General features: G+C 42.9%; 1 protein-coding gene across 2 annotated transcripts in view; it reads right to left on the bottom strand.

Annotated features, from left to right (window-relative positions):
- Positions 1–23,380, bottom strand: part of LOC147185926 (uncharacterized) — a 41,642-nt gene extending 18,262 nt beyond the window's left edge. For both annotated transcript variants that reach the window (XM_086102939.1, XM_086102938.1), the window contains exons 1-2: positions 23,177–23,380; positions 22,954–23,085 (exon numbers count right to left, since the gene is read on the bottom strand). In XM_086102939.1, coding sequence (XP_085959065.1) covers positions 22,954–23,077 — 124 coding nt within the window. In that variant the 5' untranslated portion in view covers positions 23,078–23,085; positions 23,177–23,380. The remainder of the gene's footprint in view (positions 1–22,953; positions 23,086–23,176) is intronic.
- Positions 23,381–24,554: the final 1,174 nt, after the last annotated feature.

Genomic DNA, 24,554 nt, shown 5'->3' with positions numbered 1-24,554 from the left:
ATTTGACCACGAGATAACATCAGAACAAATTGTCCACTGAGCTCTCGCCAGCTCGCAAAAGGTCCATTTACAGAGTACGGTATATAAATTAAATATGGTTAAATCGAACATCCCAAAGTCAATGCCTTTAAAATACGCCTTAAAAAAAATGTTTAACAAATGGCAATACATAAGATGTGATCATACAGTTTTACAGAATTTACTGTTAACTGTTTTATTATGATTATTATTTTTCTTTCTTCTTTTTGAGTGTTGTCATGAAATAACAACATGGTATTATTCATTTAATTTAGAATAGTTGTGTGCTGTGATAAACGCTCTGAAACTGCTTGGTGTCAACATTATTGCTAGAGAACGTTATTTACTCCCAAATGGTGCCTCCTGATGAAGAACCAGACAAGATCAAAAACCTGTTGATTGCATGGGAGATAATGAATCAATATGAATTGTGTAAACATGATATCCTTTTTAAGATGCATAGATGTGATTTTGACATGTGATTTTCATTCAAGTATGTGCACGATGACTATCATTGATTTGAGGGAAGATTTCGGGTTAAAGCGCGAAAGATTACTTTACTTCTTCCTACTCCCTTGAACAAAATAACTGTTGAATGATGACTGATTTCTCTTTCCTTTTTACTGTTTTACTTACCTTACTTTCCGTCAAATTATTACTGTATATGTTTTATGTTCAATAAACAAACGAAATAAAGAAAAAAAAAAAAAGATAAACCGGAAAGTATCGAATTCAAATAGAAGAGCTGCGAGGGTGTGATAGGACGCCTGACTGCACAGCAGTGGAAATTTCTGATCAGCTAGAAAGTGAAAGCCGCCGCCTCACCCTTTGAAGGGAAAAACAGCTGTGAACAGAAAAAACATCATTTGCAGAAACCGGACCAGCTGTAGGTTGACATAACCAGAGTAGCCTATTCAGGGCTATAAAAACCGCAGTCCGGTGGCAAAGCCCTGATCCCCCCCGGACAAACAATTTCCGGGACCAGACGGAAATAGGATTACCAACAATATTACAATCAACTGGCAGAACCTGAATACAGGTATTGGGGTGGCTTTTCTCTAACACTCTGTTTTATTCCAACTGCCCTTAGTTAGCCGTTGTGTCTGTAAGGAGACATAAACAATATACTACTCTTGCGTGTCGGAAGAAACGAGCCAACCGTATGTATTAAATGTCTATCACCCAAAATTGTTGTCCTGATTATGTAAAAATAGGAAGTATAGAAATGGTACTAAAATATTATGATAAAAATTAATAAGTAAAATCACGGGGCGTTTAAGACCTGATCAATCTTGACTCCCTCAATGATGATAGGTGCTTATTTCATTTATTCATTTTTATTCTTATCATCATTTTTACTCGTATTCATTTGTAATCTTTTTTACCTTACTCTCCTTTTATTCTCATTATAATCACTGTGTTGTTACATAATTCTCATTTGATATTAAGTCGAAAAATATCATTTAAACAATGTTTTTCTTGTATTCCGCAATAGTATTCCGCGTCTTACGGTTACAATGGTTGATGAATGCATGTTTCACAATAATTGCCATCTTAATAAATGTGTCAAAATTCATTATATCGTCTGCCACAGTTGTTTTTATGATTTAATTCATATCACCATTCAACCTTCGTAGATTAATCAAAGGTTGTGTGCTCGCTCACAATGGGCCGCGTGATCCGTCTCGAAAAATGAATAGTTAATTAAAATAGTTTACTACAGCGTAACGAAACAAATCAGAACGATCCTGACCGGGATTGTTAAATCAATACTAGGTCTGTACCACTTGCTACAGAAGTACAAAAATCGAAAGAGAGCCGTCGTTAAAGCGAAGCGGTCACTTATTAACCTTTAATTGTCGGTTACTTATTAGAGTTCAAATAAGTGAAGGTGGATTTGGGTTGGCTTCGTGAAATCAAAAGCGGTCAGGAACCTAGCCGCATCTCTTTCGTAATCGACTCGCATGAAATAAAGAACCCCCGTCTCTCCAGCCGTCCCGCGTTACCGCGAGGAGGGGGCGAGACGTAAACGGGGGTTCGGGCCCGTGAGTCAGGGGAGTCTATCAGGACTGTTCCCCGATTCGGTCCTGTGGATAACAAATTCTGACATACCGTAACGGGTGCTATTTCTGTGTTTGACACATACACAAAACACACTGTATTATTGGGCGCAGCCAGGCATGGTAAAACATATGCCAGCTTAAACATACGGCATGCATGCATGCACGCCAAAAATACGTTTTTAAAAAGGCAATGGAAGCAAAACTGAGTTCGGTTGTACTTTATTTAGCCACTTTACAATGTACCGTAGTTTCACGACCATTCGGTGCACCGTATGGTTGGGCGCAGTCTCATTATTGGGTGCTATTTCTGTATTTTACACATAGACAAAACGCACTGTATTATTGGGCGCAATTTTAAAGTGGTAAAACATACGCCAGCTTAAACATACGCGCACGCTAAAAACACGTTAGCTTGAAGCATACGGTAGCATGCAAAGACATACAGATACAAGCTAAAAACACGTTTTTAAAAAGGCAACGGAAGCCAAACTGAGTTCTGTTGTATTTTATTTAGCCATCGTCAATGTACTCACGTTTTTCGATCAATCATCACCCAGAAATCCATCAAAGTCCTCATCCTCTGTATCAGAATTGAACAATTGTGCAAGTACCGGTAATCCATCAAAAACGCCGTGTTCCCTCTCGTTGTCAGTCACTCTCATTGCCATGTGGCTCCACAGAAATGATGCTGGCTTTGCCAAAAACTCGAACAACAGTGCAAGCAGACACGTTCGTCCAAGCAGCCACAATCCATTCACAAATTGTGGCGTAACTCGCCCGGCGCTGCCTCTCACTCTTTGTAAAGTTGTGTTTGCCATCGATCATTCATTGTGCCCATGCCGTTCGCAACTTTACTTTGAACGCCCGGTTGATGCCGATGTCCAGCGGTTGGAGTTCTTTAGTCAAGCCTTCGGGAATAACGGCAAGCTCAGAGTTCATTTGCTTGACTTGGTTTTTCACCGCTGCTGTGAGATGGGCACGCATGCCAAAAGCATAACCGATGGCTTGAAGTTTGAACTGAGCTTCGTAGGCGTGTCTCTTTGTAGAATTTATTTTCGGGGGTTCTTAGAAACCAAAACTGAAGTTGTTTTGCAACGATGCACATAGCCACACTCTATACAGGTGTTGGTACTTGCTTGTGGCGTCCCTTTAGCGTCCACTTACACGCCCACCCTTCACTCCTTGGCGGACTTCTTCCCCGCATGCCTGTCGTCACTCACGTCTGACTTTCTCTCTCTCTCTCTCTCTCCATATATGTATATATGCACGCCCACCCTTCACTGATTGGCCGACTTCTTTGCCGCATGCCTGTCCACAGTCACTTCCGCCTTTTCTCTATATAAACAGCGTGTCGGCTGTCAGTCAGGTTTTGGAACTCAGCGCATACACAAGACGCTCCGCATCATAAGGCGTCCTGTCCATTTTGGAGAAAATTTAAGACTTTTAATGGCGCCTTACAGTCGTGAAAAAACGGTACATGTTATGGGAACTTACTCCACGAGCCATAACTCGGATGGAGACGGAAGGCCGCGGCCAGCTTAAATACACGCAACGCCCACCCGATGCGACGGAAAGACACGACAGAAGACACGTTTTCACTTCGCCTTTTTCTATCATCAGATCTGAAACGATGACGTGTAAGTGAGTTTATATTTGCGTGCGTTTTACTGTAATTGCGAAAGATTTTAACTTTATTCACTTGCGTCCTGTAGATCATGGCATCGAAACATAGAAGAACTGTAATGACTGCAGCGGAGCGAGTGAAATGCATCCGTTTGAGTGAGGCTGGACACAAAGTAAAAAGCATCCAGGAGACACTTGGAGTCGGAAAGAGGCAAATCTATGAAACTCAACTCAACTGTATTTATAGAGCACTTTCAAACAGCCATCGCTGCATACAAAGTGCTATACATGGAGCAATTAACATATAAAACAGTAAAGCAAATCCGTAAAGATGGTAGAAAGCACCGAACAGCAAAACCAAGAACAAATCTAAGTCATGCTGAGTATATTGCCAAAGAATACAAGTGAGTTTTGAGGTGGGTTTTAAAGATGGTCAGCGAGGAGGCTTGCCGAATGTTCAGTGGGAGGTCATTCCAGAGAGAGGGACCAGCAAAAGAAAAGGCTCGATCCCCTCTGAGCCTCAGTTTAGTTCTTGGTACTTCTGATAATGTCTGGTCCACAGCGGTGATCAACGGGACAGTTACTTGTAACTAGTAAGAAAACTGTATGACACGCAGGCAAACATTGTCATAAACCAAAGAATGCATCCAACAAAACAATCCAGAATAGACACATTTTTCCCAAGACAGAAAACAAAACATTAAAATACTGTACGTATTGTACTGTTGTGATTTTTTTGGATACAGCTGTATTGCGGTTTTTGTGATATAAACAGTTTTTGGACAGTATACAGTATTTTTGCATTTTATTGATTGGGTTGTTACACGTGCATTTTGTCAACATACATGCAGGTTCATAAAGGACATATATCAGGCTCATTTCCCAAATGAGGAATTTGGGAAATGAGCCTGTAAATGTAAAAGGAAATTCAGAAATGATAAAAAATGTGTGAGTAATCACGATAAATTTTTTAGTTCATTTGAGTTAATTATGACAGTTGCATTTTTAATTAGATTAAATATTTTAATCGTTTGAAAGCTCTAATCTATATATATATATATATATATATATATATATATATGGCTGGATACCTCAGTTGGTAAGGCATTGGTTTGGCGTACGGGAGACGGTGGTTCGAATCCCGCTTGGGGCAAAAAATGAGCACATAACACCATCCAGTGTGGTCCTTGGGCAAGATCCTTTACGCTAATGCCTACCTCATACAATGATGAGAGACAATAAAATGAATGACATGCCAGACGTCGCCCGGCCAAACAAGGTCTGTGTGCTGGGGAAGCAGAGCACCTTGATGGAAAATGGGCTACTGGAACAAAGCGGAGATGGGTGAGATGCGATAACAGGGCTCTGTTGGAATGCTACTACCAACCCTAGTCAGAGGGGTTACGTGCAGAAAATGTGGGCTAAATGGTTACTTCGGAACCCACAGTCACGGTTGACCACGAAACAACTAGTAGCTCAGTGTTCCAACATCCACTAACAGCAACTGCTGTCACAACTTGAGATTGATGAGGGACAACGCAGGTTCCATGGTGAAGGGCCCCAGGCTGCCAGATCAGAGGAGGAGGTCATACCGGGTTACCATGGAAAAGACGGTTGGAGGCTAAGATCAAGGCGTCTCGGAAAGATGTGAGTCAATTGACAGAGGCCCAGAGAGGTGTGATGAAAAGGCCGATACCCGAGAGGTCCTTCCAGATGACCATACCTGAAGCACTCGAAACTGCCAAACAAAGGCTCCAAGCCTTGTCCAGCTGCCTAAAGCGGTACACGAAAGAGAATGAGGCCAGACGAATAAACAGGCTGTTTGCAACACAACCTGCGAAAGTGTACGCTCAGTGGCAGGGTCCTAACAACAGAGCTGACCCACCAAGACTGGAAACTGAAAGGTACTGGAAAGGCATATGGGAGAAGGAGGTTGCACATAACAGCAGTGCACAATGGCTTGTGACCCTGAGAGAGGAGCACAGCAACCTCCCTGAACAGAACCCAGTTACCATAACAGTGGCAGACATACAGGAAAGAGTCTCAGATATGAGGAACTGGACAGCACAAGGCCCGGACATGGTCCACACCTACTGGCTAAAGAAACTCACAGCACTCCATGAGCGCCTAGCAGCACAAATGAACCAGCTGCTGAGGGATGGGACTCACCCAGGATGGCTAACCGAAGGGCGAACGATCCTGATCATGAAGGATCCCTGAAAGGGTGCAGTCCCATCCAACTATCGGCCAATAACCTGTCAGGCATCATTGCGGCGAAGATAAGTGGACACATGGATCAATACATGAGCGGAGCACACAAGGGCATTGGTAGAGACACCAGAGGAGCCAAACATCAGATCCTGGTTGACAGAACAGTCGCACAAGACTGCAGGTCCCGACATACCAACCTGTGCACAGCCTGGATTGATTACAAGAAAGCCTATGACTCGATGCCACATACATGGATCAGAATCAGAATCAGAATTATCTTTATTGGCCAAGTATGTAGAACACACAAGGAATTTGTCTCCGGTATAACACGCTGCATTAGTATCATCGTAAACAACAAATCATTGAACCATTTTAGAGTAACCAGTAGCAGTATTTGTAGTACAAGAAGAGTGACTATGTCAGTGACTGTTTAAGGAGTTAATGGCTAGAGGGAAGAAGCTGTTTAAGTGTCTACTGGATTTGGTGCGCATGGATCTGTAGCGTCTGCCTGAGGGGAGTAGCTGGAAAAGGTGGTGGGCAGGGTGCGGGGGATCCAGGAGGATTTTCCGTGCCCTTGTCTTGATTCTTGCAGTGTGCAAGTCCTCAAGAGTGGGTAGGGCGGTGCCAACGATTTTTTCCGCCGTCCTAACTGTCCGTTGAAGTCGGATTTTGTCCTTTTTTGTGGCGGCCCCAAACCAAACCGTGATGGAAGAACACAGGATTGATTCGATGGCTGCCGTGTAGATCACTGAATGCTCGGAGTTGTATCAGGTGAACAGGACCCTAAGAGCCTTCGTTGCAAATTCGATGAGGACAACCAGGATCTACAGCAGCGACATCGGGATGTCATTCGAGCTTGAGAAATGTAGTCGGATGGTGACTACGAGAGGAAAGGTAGTCCGCACTGAAGGGGTCTCACTCCCTGAAGGAACAATAGCAGACATTGAGGACAGCTACAAGTACCTCGGTATACCACAAGCCAGCGGCAACCTCGAACTGGCAACAAGGAAAGCGGCTACGGCCAAATACCTCTAGCGAGTGAGGCAAGTCCTAAGAAGCCTGCTCAATGGCAGGAATAAGACCCGGGCAATAAACAGCTATGCCCTGCCAGTGATCAGATACCCTGCAGGAATAATAAGGTGGCCAAAGGAAGAGATTCAGACCACAGACGTTAAGACCCGAAAGCTCCTGACCATGCATGGAGGGTTCCATCCCAAATCCAGCACCCTGAGACTGTACGCAAGCCAAAAGGAAGGAGGCCGGGGACTAGTGAGTGTGAGAGCCACTGTCCAGGATGAAACATCCAAGCTCCATGAATACAGGCTCCAACGGATGACGTACTCAGAGAATGTCTCAGACAATGGGGAACAGAGGATGAGGCGCTGGAAGAGAGACCATCATGGGAGGACAAGCCCTTACAGGTGGCTGGCATAGTCTACCGAAACATCTGTGCGGAGTATGGACTGGAAACCCCAAGGTCAAAATGGGAAATACCTCCGAAGGTGGTGGAGAATGACAGAGCGAAGATCCTGTGGGACTTCCAGATCCAGACTGACAAGATGGTAATGGCGAACCAACCAGATATCGTGATCATAGATAAAGGGCAGAGGAAAGCCATTGTAGTGGATGTAGAGGTCCCAAGTGATGGAAACATCAGAAAGAAGGAACACGAGAAACACCAAGGGCTCAGAGAGGAGCTGGAGAGAGCCTGGAAGGTAAAGGTAACAGTCGTGCCTGTGGTGTTCGGAGCACTCGGGGCAGTGACCCCCAAACTAGATGAGTGGTTGCAACAGATCCCGGGAACAACATCGGACATCTCAGTCCAGAAATGTGCAGTGCTGGGAACAGCAAGGATACTGCGCAGAACCCTCAAGCTTCCTGGCCTCTGGTAGAGGACCCGAGCTGAATGGACGGACGGACACCACCCGAGGGGTGAGAAGAGGATTTATATATATATATATATATATATATATATATATATATATATATATATATATCAGAGATGTGTTCCTCGAGCCGGTCCTTGGTCCTCGGCCTTGGCCTCGGAGTCAAGTCCTTGGTCCTTGGCCTTGGCTTCGGGAGTCAAGTCCTTGGCCTTGGCCTCGGATTGCCGGTTCTCGGACACAATGAGGGATTCGAGCCTCGAATCCCTTGTATAAGGACCGCAATAATTACGAAGGAATCTATTAAATTTCCTCCAAGGAAACCCATATTGATGGATTAACTCTGCCGCTTTAAGAGGGGCGGGTCTGCCACTGAAAGATAACAGTAGGCGCAACGGATAAAGAGCGGCATCACAGTTAGTTTCAATCACGGTTTGTTGCGTTCGCGATCGGCAGTTTAAATAGCGTGTAAAGCCTTTCTGTAACAGTGGTGTCTTTTATTTAGTTATTTTTGCACAGTCGTCACGTTTGTGCGGTTGCACTAGAATGTTTGTTTGAACCAAGTAATTTGCGTTACAGCTGGAGTCAATAATGTCGGCAGTTCACTTCCGGGTTTGGCCGTTGGGATTTGGAGTCCTTTTGCTCGATTCCAGTTTTGTTTCCTGAATGCTTTCTCATGTTTGGAATAATGAATATTGATAATACATAGTATAAAATCATGGTTGATTTAATTATTTATTATTATTATTGTGAAGTTGAAGGTATTAATTAATGTAGTATTAGTGGTAATAATAGTCGTACTCAGAGAATGGTTCGAGATTCAGCCATCTCGTTACCTCTGCGTCCCGCATCCTAGACGCATAATTTTCTCACGGGACGCACAGTTCCAAACAATGTGCGTTTTTGGGACGCAAAGAAATTTCTCAGTCAAAACAAACAAACAAAAAAACTACGGCAAGCCTGAGGATTTCAAAGTAACAATCGTTACCGGTCGCGTGTCGTTTCCGAAAAATAGTTTCATTATAAAAGTCACCGCACTTGAATTGACTGTGTGATCCACGCAATTTCACTGCACCTGTATGTGTGTTTGTGATATGGTGTGGTGTGTGAGCGTGTTTCTTCTAATTTACTTTCGTTTTGTTTTGTTTTCGAGGCTGGGGGGGACACAACAGATTACGTTTTGTGCGCTTGTGGGTTGTTATTTTAGTCCGCAAACTGAGGAATCGCGCGGATGAAAGTTTGAGATGGCGGCGAAAAAAACTCACCAAGGTCTACTAATTACGATATTTAAGAAATGGGAATGCTTGTCTGATTTTTCGTATGAATCGTCCAAAGGTCTATCACTAAACTCACCTGTGACGTATGCACAGAACGCGAGAGCGAAATACGACGCGAGGCACGATTACAAGGCAAATTGGTCATTAGATTTGTAGGCTAATCGCTGTGAAAAATATTATGAAACGGTATTGGTTATTCTATAATTTACTGGTTGTAGCATGGTAACTTTATGAATAAAATATTCGTCACAAAGTGTAGTAATGCTAATGTTAACTGTTGGTAGAACGAATGATGACGCGTGTAAAATTCTTTCGTCAAATTGATCGTAGATTACACATGCATCGTCTTGGGAAGAGGATGTCAAGCCACATCAATACTTACCTGTATTAATGATTACCAGCCAATTAATCTTTGCAGTGTGAGATTGGAAAAAAATACTCTGATGATGCCACATGAGTACACCAGTTTTTGATCCATTTATTTTTTGGAATAAACCTGGAGTACACAGCTGCTGATGTAATGTTCTTTGCTAATGCATAGTTTTCAAACATTGACCCTTGAAACATTATACTTTTGAGTTTGGGAATTCTTGATTATCAATATCAGTCAAAATAGAAAAATGGGTTCCCATGATGAACATTTACGGAACCCAACGTTTGTTATCGTGGTTTCCCATTGAGTAATCCGACGGAACCGAAAAACGGTTACCGTGAATTTCCGAAATCCTCAGGCCTGCTCCTGAATTATTAAAATTTTTGCAGCATTTGTTTATCATTGTATTTATATGTTGTTGTTTGTGTTATTATCATATGCAATTGAATAAGTAGATCCTTTCAGAATTCGAAATTTGGGACTCTAAAATTATCTGTAAAATTATCACTGAGAGATTACCGCTTTTTCTGCAGCCAGTGATTGACTTCTATGCAGTCATTTCTCAACTTGTGTTCTGAGCCATGTCATGCCTGTTGAGTGTTAATTTACTTCGTATTAAGAAACTACTGCACTGAAACATTAATTCATAAATGTATACCATATGATTTTTTTTCTCAGTATAAATAACACGTACCCTGACTGTTCTACTCTTTGAATAAAAACACTTAATTCAAGCGTTCGGGAGTGCAAAGGGTTATGATGGAGGGGTGTTGCAAATCATGAAGACCTGCCAAGTGGTATGATAGCATTGTTTTATACATGTCCTCGGCTAGGCCTCAGTTTCAAAATCAGTCCTTGGTCCTTGGCCTCGGAGGCAAGTCCTTGGTCCTTGGCCTTGGCCTCGGAAAATTTCTCAAGTCCTTGGCCTTGGCCCAGAAAATTTTCCAAGTCCTTGGCCTTGGCCTTGGGTTGCCGGTGCTTGGACACAACACTGATATATATATATATATGTATACACACACACACACCGTATTTTCCGCACTGTAGAGCGCACCAAAAAGTCTTCCATTTTCTTAAATGCTCACCGAGCACCTTATGCTTCCAATGTTATAACTTGCTGTTGGGTCAGTGAACTGTGTCGCTGCTTTATTAAATAAGTTTGTGTTGCAGCTCCGAAAAAAGGAGAGCTGTGTTGTTAATTTTTTCAAACAGTCTCAACAAATACAGGTACGTCTTTGTCTGTCTCCATGCCTTCTTCCATTCGACTCGAGAGATGTTCAAGACCGCCCCCGAAAAACGTAAACAAACGATTACTTCAATGAAATGACAAAAATTGAAAATAATACATCAAAACTGAAAAGCAAGCGAGGATATCACAAAATAAATTCTACAGCCCCCCCCCGAAGGAATTTATATTGTGATTTCATCATTTGTGAATTCACAACAAAGGAATAAATAACTACAACTGACATCTTGTTGTGTTATTTTGACTTCAAGATGGCGCCGTGAGAGTGGTTGCCTTTCCAGCAGCTCCTATTTTGTTTTTCTACTTCTTCCTCTCATAACTTTGCTGCTGTGAAGTGGGAATTTCTCCATTGTGAGACGCATATTAAAAGTTTTCTTATCTTATCTTATCTGGTCGTACTGGTGGAGCTACAATACAGGAAATGCCAATGCGTTTTTCGGAGGTGGTTATGAACGCCTCTCCTGTTGAACGGAATACGAGAAGGCACGGAGACAGACAAAGACTCACATGTATTTGTTGAAAAAAGGAGAGCTGTGGTTGTGGTTTTATTATTTTTTTAAACGCAGACTTTATCAATGGTTTTCACAGTCTCAGCAAGTTCAGGTACTGTACGTCTTTGTCCGTCTCCGTGCTTTCCTCCGTTCCACTCGAGAGGCGTTCATGGCCACCTACGAAAAACGTAAATTAATTCTTATTCAATGAAATCACGAAGAAAATCAAGCGAGAAAATCACAAAATAAGTTCTGTCGGGGGGATATAGAATTTATTTTGTGATTTCCTCGCTTGATTTTCTGTTCTGATGCATTATTTTCAATTTTCATCATTTCATTTAAGTGCAGTAATAGTTAATTTACATTTTTCAGAGGCAGTCATGAACGCCTCTCAAGTTGAACGGACGCCTCTCGAGTTGAATGGAAGGAGCGTAGCACCATCTGGTGGACGCATTGTAGATTGCACCTTTCAGTTTTATGCCATAACTAATTGACATGTTGCGTTGGGTGTGCCTTAACCTCCATGGCAGAGGCTCCATCAAACCCCCGAGACCGATTCACCAAACCCCTTGGGTTTGATCAAACAGAAAAAATTCTGTTTGTGGATTCCAGCTCTGCATTCAACACCATCATCCCGGAACTCCTCACCCCCAAACTTCTCCACCTCGGTGTGTCCCCTACGATCTGCCAGTGGATCCTCAGCTTCCTGATGGGACGGACACAACAGGTGAGACTGGGAGCAACAACATCATCAACACGCACCACCAGCACTGGAGCCCCACAGGGATGTGTCCTCTCTCCACTGCTCTTCTCCCTCTACACAAACGATTGCACCTCAACAAATCCAGCTGTCAAACTCATAAAGTGGAGCTTTATGCATTTAGAAGTGGAGATTGGGCACTGTACAAACACGCCCGAAACCAATTGACAAAGGAAATTAACATCGCTAAGAGAAGCTATGCAGAGAGGCTGAAAAACCAGTTCTCTGCTAACGACTCTGCATCTGTATGGAATGGCCTGAAAGCAATCACTAACTATAGAATGCCATCCCCCCAAACAGTGAACAATAAGGGTCTTGCTAATGAACTAAACATGTTTTTCTGCCGATTTGAAAAGGACACCCCCATTTCCCACACACACCCACCTCTACCAGAAACCACTCTACCTACCCCCCCCCCCACCCTCTTTTTCTCCACTACAGATTCACGAAAGCAGCAGAAGATCAAGAAAGCTGCGGGGCCCGACAAAGTGTCCCCCTCCTGCCTGAAAGTCTGCGCTGACCAGCTGGCTCCGGTCTTCACACAAATCTTCAACAGATCCCTGGAGCTGTGTGAGGTACTCCGGAACTCCTCACCCCCAAACTTCTCCACCTCGGTGTGTCCCCTACGATCTGCCAGTGGATCCTCAGCTTCCTGACGGGACGGACACAACAGGTGAGACTGGGAGCAACAACATCATCAACACGCACCACCAGCACTGGAGCCCCACAGGGATGCGTCCTCTCTCCACTGCTCTTCTCCCTCTACACAAACGATTGCACCTCAACAAATCCAGCTGTCAAACTCATAAAGTTCGCAGACGACGGTCGATGATCACAGACATCGGTCTCATCAAAGACGGCGACGAGTCTGCGTACCGCCAACAAGTGGAGCAGCTGGAGCTCTGGTGCAGCCGACACAACCTCGGGCTGAACACATTCAAGACTGTAGAGATGATCATGGACTTCAGGAAACATTCTTCTCCACAGATGCCCCTCACAACTGCCCTGTGTCAACCGTCGAGACCTTCAAGTTCCTGGGAATCACAGTCTCCCAGGACATGAAGTGGGAAGTCAACACCATCTCCATCCTGAAAAGGGCCCAGCAGAGGATGTACTTCCTGAGGCTGCTGAGGAAGCATGGCCTGCCACAGGAGGTGCTACGACAGTTCTACACGGCAGTCATCGAATCAATCCTGTGTTCTTCCATCACGGTTTGGTTTGGGGCCGCCACAAAAAAGGACAAAATCCGACTTCAACGGACAGTTAGGACGGCGGAAAAAATCATTGGCACCGCCCTACCCACTCTTGAGGACTTGCACACTGCAAGAATCAAAACAAGGGCACGGAAAATCCTCCTGGATCCCCCGCACCCTGCCCACCACCTTTTCTAGCTACTCCCCTCAGGCAGGCGCTACAGATCCATGCGCACCAAATCCAGCAGACACTTAAACAGCTTCTTCCCTCTAGCCATTAACTGCCTAAACAGTCACTGACGTAGTCACTCTTCTTGTACTACAAATACTGCTACTGGTCACTCTAAAATGGTTCAATGATTTTCTGCACCAACTGTACAAACTGTCATCGTATTGTATTCTACCACTGTTCACTTTAGCTCTGCTTGATACTTTGCACATTGTCTCACTTACATTACGAAATGTCCTTGCATACCTATTTGTCATGTCCTTGTTTACGATAATACTAATGCAGCGTGTTATACCGTAGACAAATTCCTTGTGTGTTCTACATACTTGGCCAATAAAGATGATTCTGATTCTGAGGTTCAGAACCACTGCAATAAAATCTGACATTTTGACCTTTTTGCCTGATTTCAAAAAAGGTATCTAAAAAGAATTTTTTAGATACTGTATTCTGGAACCACACAAGGTCTTGGGCACACGAAACGCCAAAATCAATTTTGTTATCTCACAACATCAGTTTTTATCATCTCTAAACCAGAGAGGATAATAATAATGAAAGTAGTCTTATTAGATACCTGGGGTATCTCATTGTGCCATAGATCTGGTGGGGTTGCGGGATAACAAAAACTCAGTTTTTAATTATTATTATTTTTTTTTAAATCAGGCTCAAACATTAAAATTGCTGATATCCAAGGCCTTTTATTTTGAAATGCGGCATCAGATCTGAATGAAAGTACTGTGGTTGGATACTTGGGATTGCCTCAGACTTGGTCTGGTTGTGGGATAACTAAAATTAGTTTTTTTTAACGACTGGAGTAGAGTTAACAATGACTTTATTTTTTTATCTCAACTTTGGAACGCTTCTTGGTGCTATTCTGGCAGATTTCATTCTCCCTGGGTGAACTCATCATCAACGACCGCCAAGAAATTATTTAGTTACATTCTTTTAAACCCAAAAGAAAAACATGCATGCATCAATTGGAAGGCTTTTATTTTGAATGTGGCCAATGTCGCTCCCATGCCCCACATTACCGTAATGTAGAGTATTAACAATCGCAGTGGCGGCGAGTGGAGGCGCAGTCCGCAGAGGTGCTTCCGAACGTAATGGCACTCACCCCGGAGTTGCTGAGCAGTGGCGTGTGGTGAGGTTCATGGTTGGTGAGGCACTGACTCCTTTAGTGTCAGATTTACAAATATATAAACCAAAAACAGTAGCTTATTCAATTGGCTACTGGTTATTTCATATCCAAAATTTGACCCCGTGGGTTCTCCAGGGTTAAATATTCTATTGTATTTTTCTTAGACTAATCTATTTACCGTATTTTCACGACTATAAGGCGCCATTAAAAGTCTAAAATTTTCTCCAAAATGGACAGGAGGCCTTATGATGCGGAGCGTCTTGTCTATGCGCTGAGTTCCAAAACCTGACTGACAGCCGACACGCTGTTTATATAGAGAAAAGGCGGAAGTGACTGTGGACAGGCATGCGGCAAAGAAGTCGGCCAATCAGTGAAGGGTGGGCGTGTATATATACATATATGGAGAGAGAGAGAAAAGGCAGACGTGAGTGACAGGCATGCGGGGAAGCAGTCCGCCAATCAGTGAAGGGTGGGCGTGTAAGTGGACGCTAAAGGGACGCTACAAGCAGGTACCAACACCTGTATAGAGTGTGGCTATGTGCATTGTTGCAAAACAACTTCGGTTTTGGTTTCTAAGAACCCCCGAAAATAAATTCTACAAAGAGACACGCCAACGAAGCTCAGTTCAAACTTCAAGCCATCGGTTATGCTTTTGGCATGCGTGCCCATCTCACAGCAGCGGTGAAAAACCAAGTCAAGCAAATGAACTCTGAGCTTGCCGTTATTCCCGGAGGCTTGACTAAGGAACTCCAACCGCTGGACATCGGCATCAACCGGGCGTTCAAAGTAAAGTTGCGAGCGGCATGGGAACAATGAATGATCGATGGCAAACACAACTTTACAAAGAGTGAGAGGCAGCGCCGGGCGAGTTACGCCACAATTTGCGAATGGATTGTGTCTGCTTGGACGAACGTGTCTGCTTGCACTGTTGTTCGAGTTTTTGGCAAAGCCGGCATCATTTCTGTGGAGCCACATGGCAATGAGAGTGACTGACAACGAGAGGGAACACGGCGTTTTTGATGGATTACCGGTACTTGCACAATTGTTCAATTCTGATGCAGAGGATGAGGACTTTGATGGATTTCTGGGTGATGATTGATCGAAAAACGTGAGTACATTGTACGATGGCTAAATAAAATACAACGGAACTCCGTTTTGCTTCGTTGCCTTTTTAAAAACGTGTTTTTAGCTTGTATCTGTATGTCTTGGCATGCTACCGTATGCTACAAGCTAACGTGTTTTTAGCGTGCACGCATGCATGCCGTATGTTTAAGCTGGCGTATGTTTTACCACTTTAAAATTGCGCCCAATAATACAGTGCGTTTTGTCTATGTGTAAAATACAGAAATAGCACCCATTAATGAGACTGCGCCCAACCATACGGTGCGTCGAATGGTCGTGAAAATACGGTAGTTATAAGATTGCAATGAATTGGTCCTATTCCGACTGTATGTTTTCAGTCTTTTCAACGCAGAGAACGACCTTTCCGCAGACGCTGTTGTAGCTGGTACAGTGAACACCAGTTGGAGTAACTTTGTCGCCTCAGCTACAGTGTGTAGCAGATCATTCTGGGCCAAAAAGCTGAGAAGCTGTCCAGGAGATTCATTCCTCACCGTTTGTGAGCTGTGCAGTCCGATGCGATCAGCCTTTAGTCTGACAAAGTCAAAAAACTTTGCATATTTTGACAGGCTCTGCAGTTTGGTGTCATCAAAATGTTGTGACATCATTAAAAAATTTTAACACAGCTGTTTTTCTCCAACACTTCCAAGACATACGCAGCTACAGCAGGGGCTCGCCTATCATCACTTACGTCATCAAATCCTAAAAATGCTTCCTTCACCACACAGTCCACTTCACTTTTGGCTACATAGCGCAAAATAACAGAGATCTGTGCTTTGTTTGTGATGTCCCTAGTCTCGTCCACCTCTACAGCAACAAATGGGGCAGCATTGATCTCCCTTTTTAGATCATTTATTATCACATCACCGATTGCTCCAATTAGATCGTTCTGTATTCTATTGGACAAGCCAGAAAACAAAGTGGATGAGTCCAAATGTCTAGCTAACCTCTCCTCTTTCTCAGCAAAAGCATGTAATAGTTCTACATAATTGCCACAATTAGAAGAGCTTGCCTTCTCGTCGTGACCACGAAATGCCAACTCCTGTTTCGCGAAAAAGCAGGTTGCATGAATGAGGTCTTTCAAAATCTCTCGGTTTTCCTTTACCTTGGCATTGTGGATGCTAACGTTGAGCCTGCGCTGTTCGTTCAGTGCCAAATCGATCCATGTGCTTTTCATGTCACAATATCCCGTGTTAGTCCAGACATTGTCACAAGTTGAGAACAAAAAGTAGGGAAAACAGTAAAGACGGGTTTTCGAAGGACAACCACATCAGCGTTCTTTTCGGCTGTACCACTCCGTTTGAAAAGTTTTCCGGGCTGTCCCGTAGTTTGAAGCAAACCTTTTCGCTCCGGCGTTGGTCTAGCTGTGTTAATCACGTCCACTTTTGACTGAAAGTCCAGTTTTGAGAAGTTTTTAAGCTTTGATATATAATCCTCTTCTTCCATTTTGGCAGTCCGACGTAGCAAATCAAAAAAAGGATCGCACTTGACTCGCCTGGCGCCTCTGCGCAGAAGAACAGCGCAACGTACCGGTTGGCTCACGTGCGCCCTCTTAATTGCGGCAGAGAACTATCTGCCGCAACCTGTGCCTTTTCGCTGCGGTTTTATTTCCCATCAGCAAATCTAAATATGTCACACAAAAAAAACCTTAACCTTTAATGGTTAAAAACATTAGCCAGACTGTGGAAAAACAGGTCAAATAAACGTATCTGCAACCATTATATTGGCGACATGCAGATGTACGGCAAGCAGCATGTATCAACCCAGTTTGTGATAATTGCGCATTCAGAGGTGCGGCTCTGCCTCACCTGCCTCCCCTGACCGCACGTCCCTGTTGCTGAGCTATTTACAAAATCGCCGTGTACCAGAAGACTTCCACATCCCAATGGATCCAGAACATGTTTGTGTATTTAGTCATTGCCCGTGATCGTTTTTCACTCTTTCATGTTAGCAAGCCTGCTTCAGCTATAGCTAACTCAAGTTAGCGGGGAACTCCAGAATAAAGTATAAAGTACTTTTAGCATGATCACGCAGGTAGTTTATCTGTTGTCGGCGTCTTCGCCTAGGGCAGTCATTCTGTAATGTTTAGTCACCAAAATTGTGTCGCAGACAACTGGCTGGTCAATCAAACGGGAGTCCTCGATTGATGACAGGGTTGAACGACGTGAGCCACGATCTTATTGAAGTTTATTTTACACTTGGTACAAGAACAACCCTTTTGCGTGTCTTTTACATTCATGGCCAAAAGCCGTTTTTCTGTACACATGGACACTAAAATCCTGACAGGTTGTAGAGTGATCAGCACACTTCGATTTAAAATTTCGGGTTATGCAGTATTTCCAACGTTGGAAGGAAACTGTCCGAAATCGAGGACACCCTGTGCAGTGAGTTGTGTAACACGCATTTCAGGTTGGACCCGTCTTTGACGCTAAGAAAAAAATTGGACAAGCATGCATCACAAACATTGTTATTGAGGCACGGTACACCCATCCATCCATTTTCTGATCCGCTTATCCTCACAAGGGCCTTCTTTGGGTTGTTTGTTTATTGAACTAAGAAACAGATAACAGAAATTTGGGAGCAAGGCAAGGAAGTTAAAAAAATAAAAACAAATAGTGATAATTGAACACAATATACATGGTCAAAGGAAGTAAGAAGAAAAGAAAACTAATCTAGTCCCACCCCTTGTTTTTTGGGAGTTTTAACTTGATTTATTTTAAAATTGTCATTGATTGTTCATTTGGCATTTCGCAATCTGAAAGGAAAAAGTCAATGTACACTGGCACATTTCTATATCACTCTACTCTCAGACTCAATCAATATTCACTTACAATGCAGCATTTAATAATTTTACCAACTTAAATCTGATTTAAATAGTTTTTTTTAAACTTGACTTTTAAACCTGTTTTTGATCGCAGCAAGCGATTCACAATTCTCGATTCGAGGCGAGGAAGCTAAGAGCAGACTAAACTCGGCCGAGAAGTCCTGACGAGTACCGATACAACTGTAACTGGACATGAAGATTTCACACAAGGTGTTTTTATCTGGAAACACAGTACCACATGTCCTGTATTCGCGGATTTAATACAAATTCAGGGAAATGCAGTGATGCGGGTGGTTGGGAAAATCAAGTACGACTTGGACACTGATGCTAAAAAAATCAGGGGTTAGGAACCTATGGCTCGCCAGCCAGGTGCGGCTCTTTGGATGATTGCATCTGGCTTGCAGATAAAACAAAATATTTTCACTTGTTTCATCCATCCATTTAACAAGTGGATGACACTGTTGAAACTACGTTGGCCATTGCTGGGTCAACAGGTAAACGCCCCCTTTTGAATCAGTCTGCCATGGTCATTCGCTCAAAGCTAACCCTTCAACAAATCAGTTGGTGAAAAGGAAAAAAAAGATGACGAGTATGGTCCACTTCAGGGCAAATGGACCGAAGGATTCACTTTTGTGAAGAGAACAGGTTCTGCGCTGTGCCTAATTTGCGATGACAAAATACCATCGATGAAACAGTCGGATGTCGCGCGGCACTTTGACACCATTCTACGTTCGAAACAAAACACATTGCCGGAGACAGCAGAAAGGAAGCGTGCAAGCTACTGAGCAGGATGCAAGCTGGCCAGCAGCAACTCCGCATATGAACCCGCCAGCAAGGTGACTACAAGTCCATTAGCTGTGCTGGATCTTGAGCAAGGTTGAGGAACGGAAAACCATTTCCATTAATAGTGATTATTATAACAAAACTATTTCAAAGAATACACTCAGAGGCTTATTATACAGGCATTATGTTGGATTCATTTTTAAAATGCACTATATTATATGGCTCTCACTGAAATACATTTCCAAATATTTTGCTTTCATGGCTCTCAGTCAAAAAGTTTCCCGACCCCTGCTCAAAATTGTCCCGAGGTGTGACCGTGAATATATACAGTATATATATATATGCTGTGTGTGTATATATATATATATATATATATATATATATATATATATATATATGGGCGGCCCGGTAGTCCAGTGGTTAGCACGTCGACTTCACAGTGCAGAGGTACCGGGTTCAATTCCAGCTCTGGCCTCACTGTGTGGAGTTTGCATGTTCTCCCCGGGCCTGCGTGGGTTTTCTCCGGGTACTCCGGTTTCCTCCCACATTCCAAAAACATGCGTGGCAGGCGGATTGAACTCTCTAAAATTGTCCCAAGGTGTGATTGTGAGCGTGGATGGTTGTTTGAGTCTGTGTGCCCTGCGATTGGCTGGCAACCGATTCAGGGTGTCCCCCGCCTACTGCCCGAAGACAGCTGGGATAGGCTCCAGCACCCCCCGCGACCCTAGTGAGGATCAAGCGGTTCGGAAAATGGATGGATGGATGGATATATAAATATATATATATATATATATATATATATTAGAGCTGTCAGTTTAGCGCGTTTTTGTTGGCATTAATTTAAATGAATTTTAACGGGATTAATTTTTTTCTCGCGAGATTAACGCGGCACACGTCACAGCGGATGTTATGTTTCTCTATAAATAAACCAGAAACAAAACAACAAGCGCGCTGCACAGGTCCACGCACGTTTGTTTTGCCAGCCATGGCAACACGAGACACCGAAAACGGATACTTTAAGAGTTTATGAATGGAAAGTTTACTTTTAAAAAGTTGCCAGATTGTTTCAATGACAAGACCAAAGTTACCTGTATGTTTTGCAGTCATAAACTGAGCTATCATCATAGCACGTCGAGTCTGAAATACCACTTAATGGCCAAGCACACAGCTGACGTGAGTACTCCGCCCCCTCGTCTCAGACAGACAGCAATGGATCATTTCAAAGTGAAGAAAATGGATAACACGACAAAAAACAAATTTGCTGAAGCCATAGCTAAATGTATCTCTACTGCATGCAAGCTGTCAACATTGTCACAGCTTGACTCAAGCTGAAATCATTCGCATTGCATCTAACAACTAAACTACGGATTGCCAGCGAGAGCCTCCATTACAAGCTGTGTACAGAAATTGTACGTAGCGGAGAAGGCTAAGTAAGGTACACCAAGCGGAAGAAGACACTATTTCGGGAGAGAAATAAGAGACTAGGTTGATGAGCCTCTGGTGAATAAAGAGCAGGCATTACGTTGAGTTCGATGTATGGCACTGACGCGATTGCTACTTGTTTGGAACTATTTTGTGTGGAAGGTTACAGTGTTCTGTGTCCGTATAAATAAAGCGGGTGGAGCTTCTCTGTGTTCGTCTGGCACCGACTGTGCGCTGATGCACGTCGAGAGTTTAGCGGTGCAGTGGTAGCGACCACACTGAAAATAAAACGTCTCCAGTATTGTCATTGAACCAAGTGTAGTCATCCGAAATGATGTCTACACAAAACTGTAGAGAGACTTGCGCACAAGAAGGACCAACAGAATCAACATAGCCTGACTGCTGTGTTCAAAGCAAACTTGAGAAAAACGAAGTATGCAGCCATGGCTTCAATCCACTAAAGACTGAGTACTAGTTTACCGTAGATGTGCACTTTATAATGTTATATTGCTCTGTTTTGATTCCATAAAAAGAGCTGTTAAAGCAGCTGTCGTGTGACAAAATATATTTTTCACTGTTGTTGATGCTCGGTAATATTGTGTGAGCGATTATGTGTGAATAACAGCTCCAAGTGAAAATTGTTCATGTAAAATTGAAAATCGAAATTGTTATTTCAGTAAATATTTGCATTTGGCACATAGAAAACTGATTCATCATTCCATGTTGACGAGAGCATGAAAATGGGGAAAAATAGGGCAAAAAATATATAAAAGGAAATTCAGAAACGCTAAAAAATGCGTGAGTGATCACGATTAATTTTTTTGTTCATTTGAGTTAATTATGACAGTTGCATTTTTAATTAGATTAAAATATTTTAATCGTTTGACAGCTCTAATATATATATATATATATATATATATATATATATTAGAGCTGTCAGTTTAGCGCATTTTTATTGGCATTAATTTAAATGAATTTTAACGGGATTAAATTTTTTCTCGCGAGATTAACGCGGCACACGTCACAAGCGGATGTTACTTTGCTCTATAAATACACCAGAAACAAAACCACAAGCGCGCTGCAGAAGTCCACGCCCATGTCTGTTTTGCCAGCCACGGCAGCACGAGACACCGAAAACAGATACTTAAAGAGTTTATGAATGCAAAGTAGACTTTTAAAAAGTTGCCAGATTGCTCCACTGACAAGACCAAAGTTACCTGTATCATACAGGTATACGATGTATGCCACTGACGCAATTGTTACTTGTTTGGAACTATTTGTGTGGAAGGTGACAGTGTTCTGTGTCCATATAAATAGAGCGGGTGGAGCGTCTCTGTGTTCGTCTGACAGTGACAGTGCGCTGCTGTGGTAGCGACCTAGCGAAAATAAAACGTCTCCAGTGTTGTCATCGAACCAAGTGTAGTCATTCCAAATGAGGTCTACACAAAACCGTAGAGAGACTTCCGCGCAAGAAGGACCAACACAATCAACATAGCCTGATTGTGTTAGGGGGAGTGAAACCCCCCTCTTTCAGAATGGTTTGCCCCAGCAGCGGGGAAGTGCGTGCGCTTGTTTGTACGGCCGGCAGTTTTGAATACAGCGGCACATAACGAACACTGGTGTCCGGTGTCTCGTTATTCTCCAACAAACATACAGAAACAGACTGCTGTGTTCAAAGCAAACTTGAGAAAAACGAAGTATGCAGCCATGGTTTGAAGCCACTATAGGCTGAGTACTAGTTTACCTTAGATGTGCACTTTATAATGTTATTTTGCTCTGTTTTGATTTAATAAAAAAAGCTGTTAAAGCAGCTGTTGTGTGACAAAATATTTTTTTCACTGTTGTTGATGGACAGTAATATTGTGAGAGAGATATGTGTGAATAACTGCTCCAAGTGAAAAATGTTCATGTCAAATTGAAAATCGAAATTGTTATTTCAGTAAATATTTGCATTTGGCACATAGAAAACTGATTCATGATTCCATGTTGATGAGAGCATTAAAATGGGGAAAAATAGGACAAAAAATGTAAAAGGAAATTCAGAACCGATAAAAAATGTGTGAGTAATCACGATTAATTTTTTAGTTCATTTGAGTTAATTATGACAGTTGCATTTTTAATTAGATTAAATATTTTAATCGTTTGACAGCTCTAATATATATATATATATATATATATATATATATATATATAAGTGTATCCATACATATATACGCACACACACTCACTGCGTACAAGAAAGACAGCATTTAAAGTATTTTAAAAAGAGTACAAGACAAGTGAAACGAACGTTGTGACCAAACCTAATCTGTGAAGAACAACTCTTGGCTGCATCCTGCCAATGGAGTCCAGCAGTTGACGTTGTCCCGTGTGGTCCTCTTTTTCTCCACAAAGTTCCTCCTCGTATTCTGATGTCCTTGTGCACATTGTTCACACTGAAATTACAACAACAATTTTACGTTTACGATTTCTGCAGAGCGATGTGTTGAGCACGAGCGCCTCTTTGTTTGCGGCGAGCAAGCTAACCGAAGCTAAACTAGGCCGAGAAACACCAATGTCCACCGAGACGACTTTAATCGGGCACGAAACTTCAACGAAAGATGTTTTGGTCCAGCGAGATGACGGTGGACGCCCCGAGTGGAGGTTTGAACAACAAATTCAGGAGAATTTAGTCAAGAGTGTATATCCCTCCTCGCTCATCAATCCTGGACTGCGGACAAGACAGCGATTGTGAACACTCTGCAACACGGAAAGCTGCCAACACAGAGCACCGTTGACCACCTTCAAAATAAAAGACACCAAATGAAACCCTTCGAAGGAACTGTTCATCGCCTCCAGCCTTTATTTGGTTTACCAACGTTCTCCTCGTCCGAAATTCAACAAACACGCGGGGAAGAGGAGGCCACTCTTCCCCCAACAGTATGCATGCACGTGAGTGGTTTGGATTTCAAATACTGTCGTTTTGATATGAAGAAACCAGTCCGTTTATGAGCTTGAAAATAGTTTTAAATCTTGGACTTCAAAGCCGCCCGTCCCCTGGAGGGTGGTAGGACAGTTGAAAGGATTTCCTTTTTTTTCTGACGAAACCAGCATTTTTTTTAATCTGAGATCTCAGTCGTTTTTTTCATGGGTCAGATCTGATACCAAAACAACTGATAAGAACTGATAACAATTTAACTTGTGGTTTTTTTTCCTTGTTCATCTTTTTGTATTCTGGTTCAGAGGAGTGTACGGTATTTAGTTCAGTTTCCCATTGAAGATATCACCTATATATGTTATATGTTTATCTTAAAACTTTGTATCATAGACAGGTCGACTTTGACTATTAGGTCTCTGTCCTGAACATCCGCTACTTAAAACAAAGAATGTAGTTTGGAGTTGGGGTCCTATTTCCCTTTGAGTGATTAACAGCCCCAAGTGTTTTCTTTTGCGTCTCCCACCTCGGTAAAGTTCCTGAAGGCTGTCAAGCTCCCTTGGGGAGGAACTCTTATCTCGAGATTTGTGCACAGCAGATGTGGTCTGTACTTTGTCAAAATGCCAAGATCGAACTTTGCTTGACTTTCTTTGTCTCTGATTTTTACATAAGGGGAAGGACTGCCCGCCCCTAATTAATATAATTAACATACTATGCCTATGTATACGTGTGACTGTAGTTGCTCGGGGCTTCCTGATGAAATCTGAGACGAACAGGAGCCCGAATCTATTCGTGTTGTTTCACACTTGTGCCCTGAACGTTCAGTAAAACATCTTGCAAGAACTTCTCCATTCCCAGCCTCTGATTTTCGCACATCAACCCAGCCCGAATCAAACGAACACGCGGAGGACCTGGGGAAGTGGAGAACGGTGAAGGGACCCCGCCGTGTCCACAACAACACGCTTCCCCCTGCTTGATCTCCTCCAACAC

This window comes from Hippocampus guttulatus, chromosome 22 (assembly GCF_054856545.1).
Source record: "Hippocampus guttulatus isolate MCC_2025c chromosome 22, RoL_Hgut_1.0, whole genome shotgun sequence".
Lineage (NCBI taxonomy): Eukaryota > Metazoa > Chordata > Actinopteri > Syngnathiformes > Syngnathidae > Hippocampus > Hippocampus guttulatus.
This window is presented reverse-complemented; position numbering and strand designations above follow the sequence as displayed.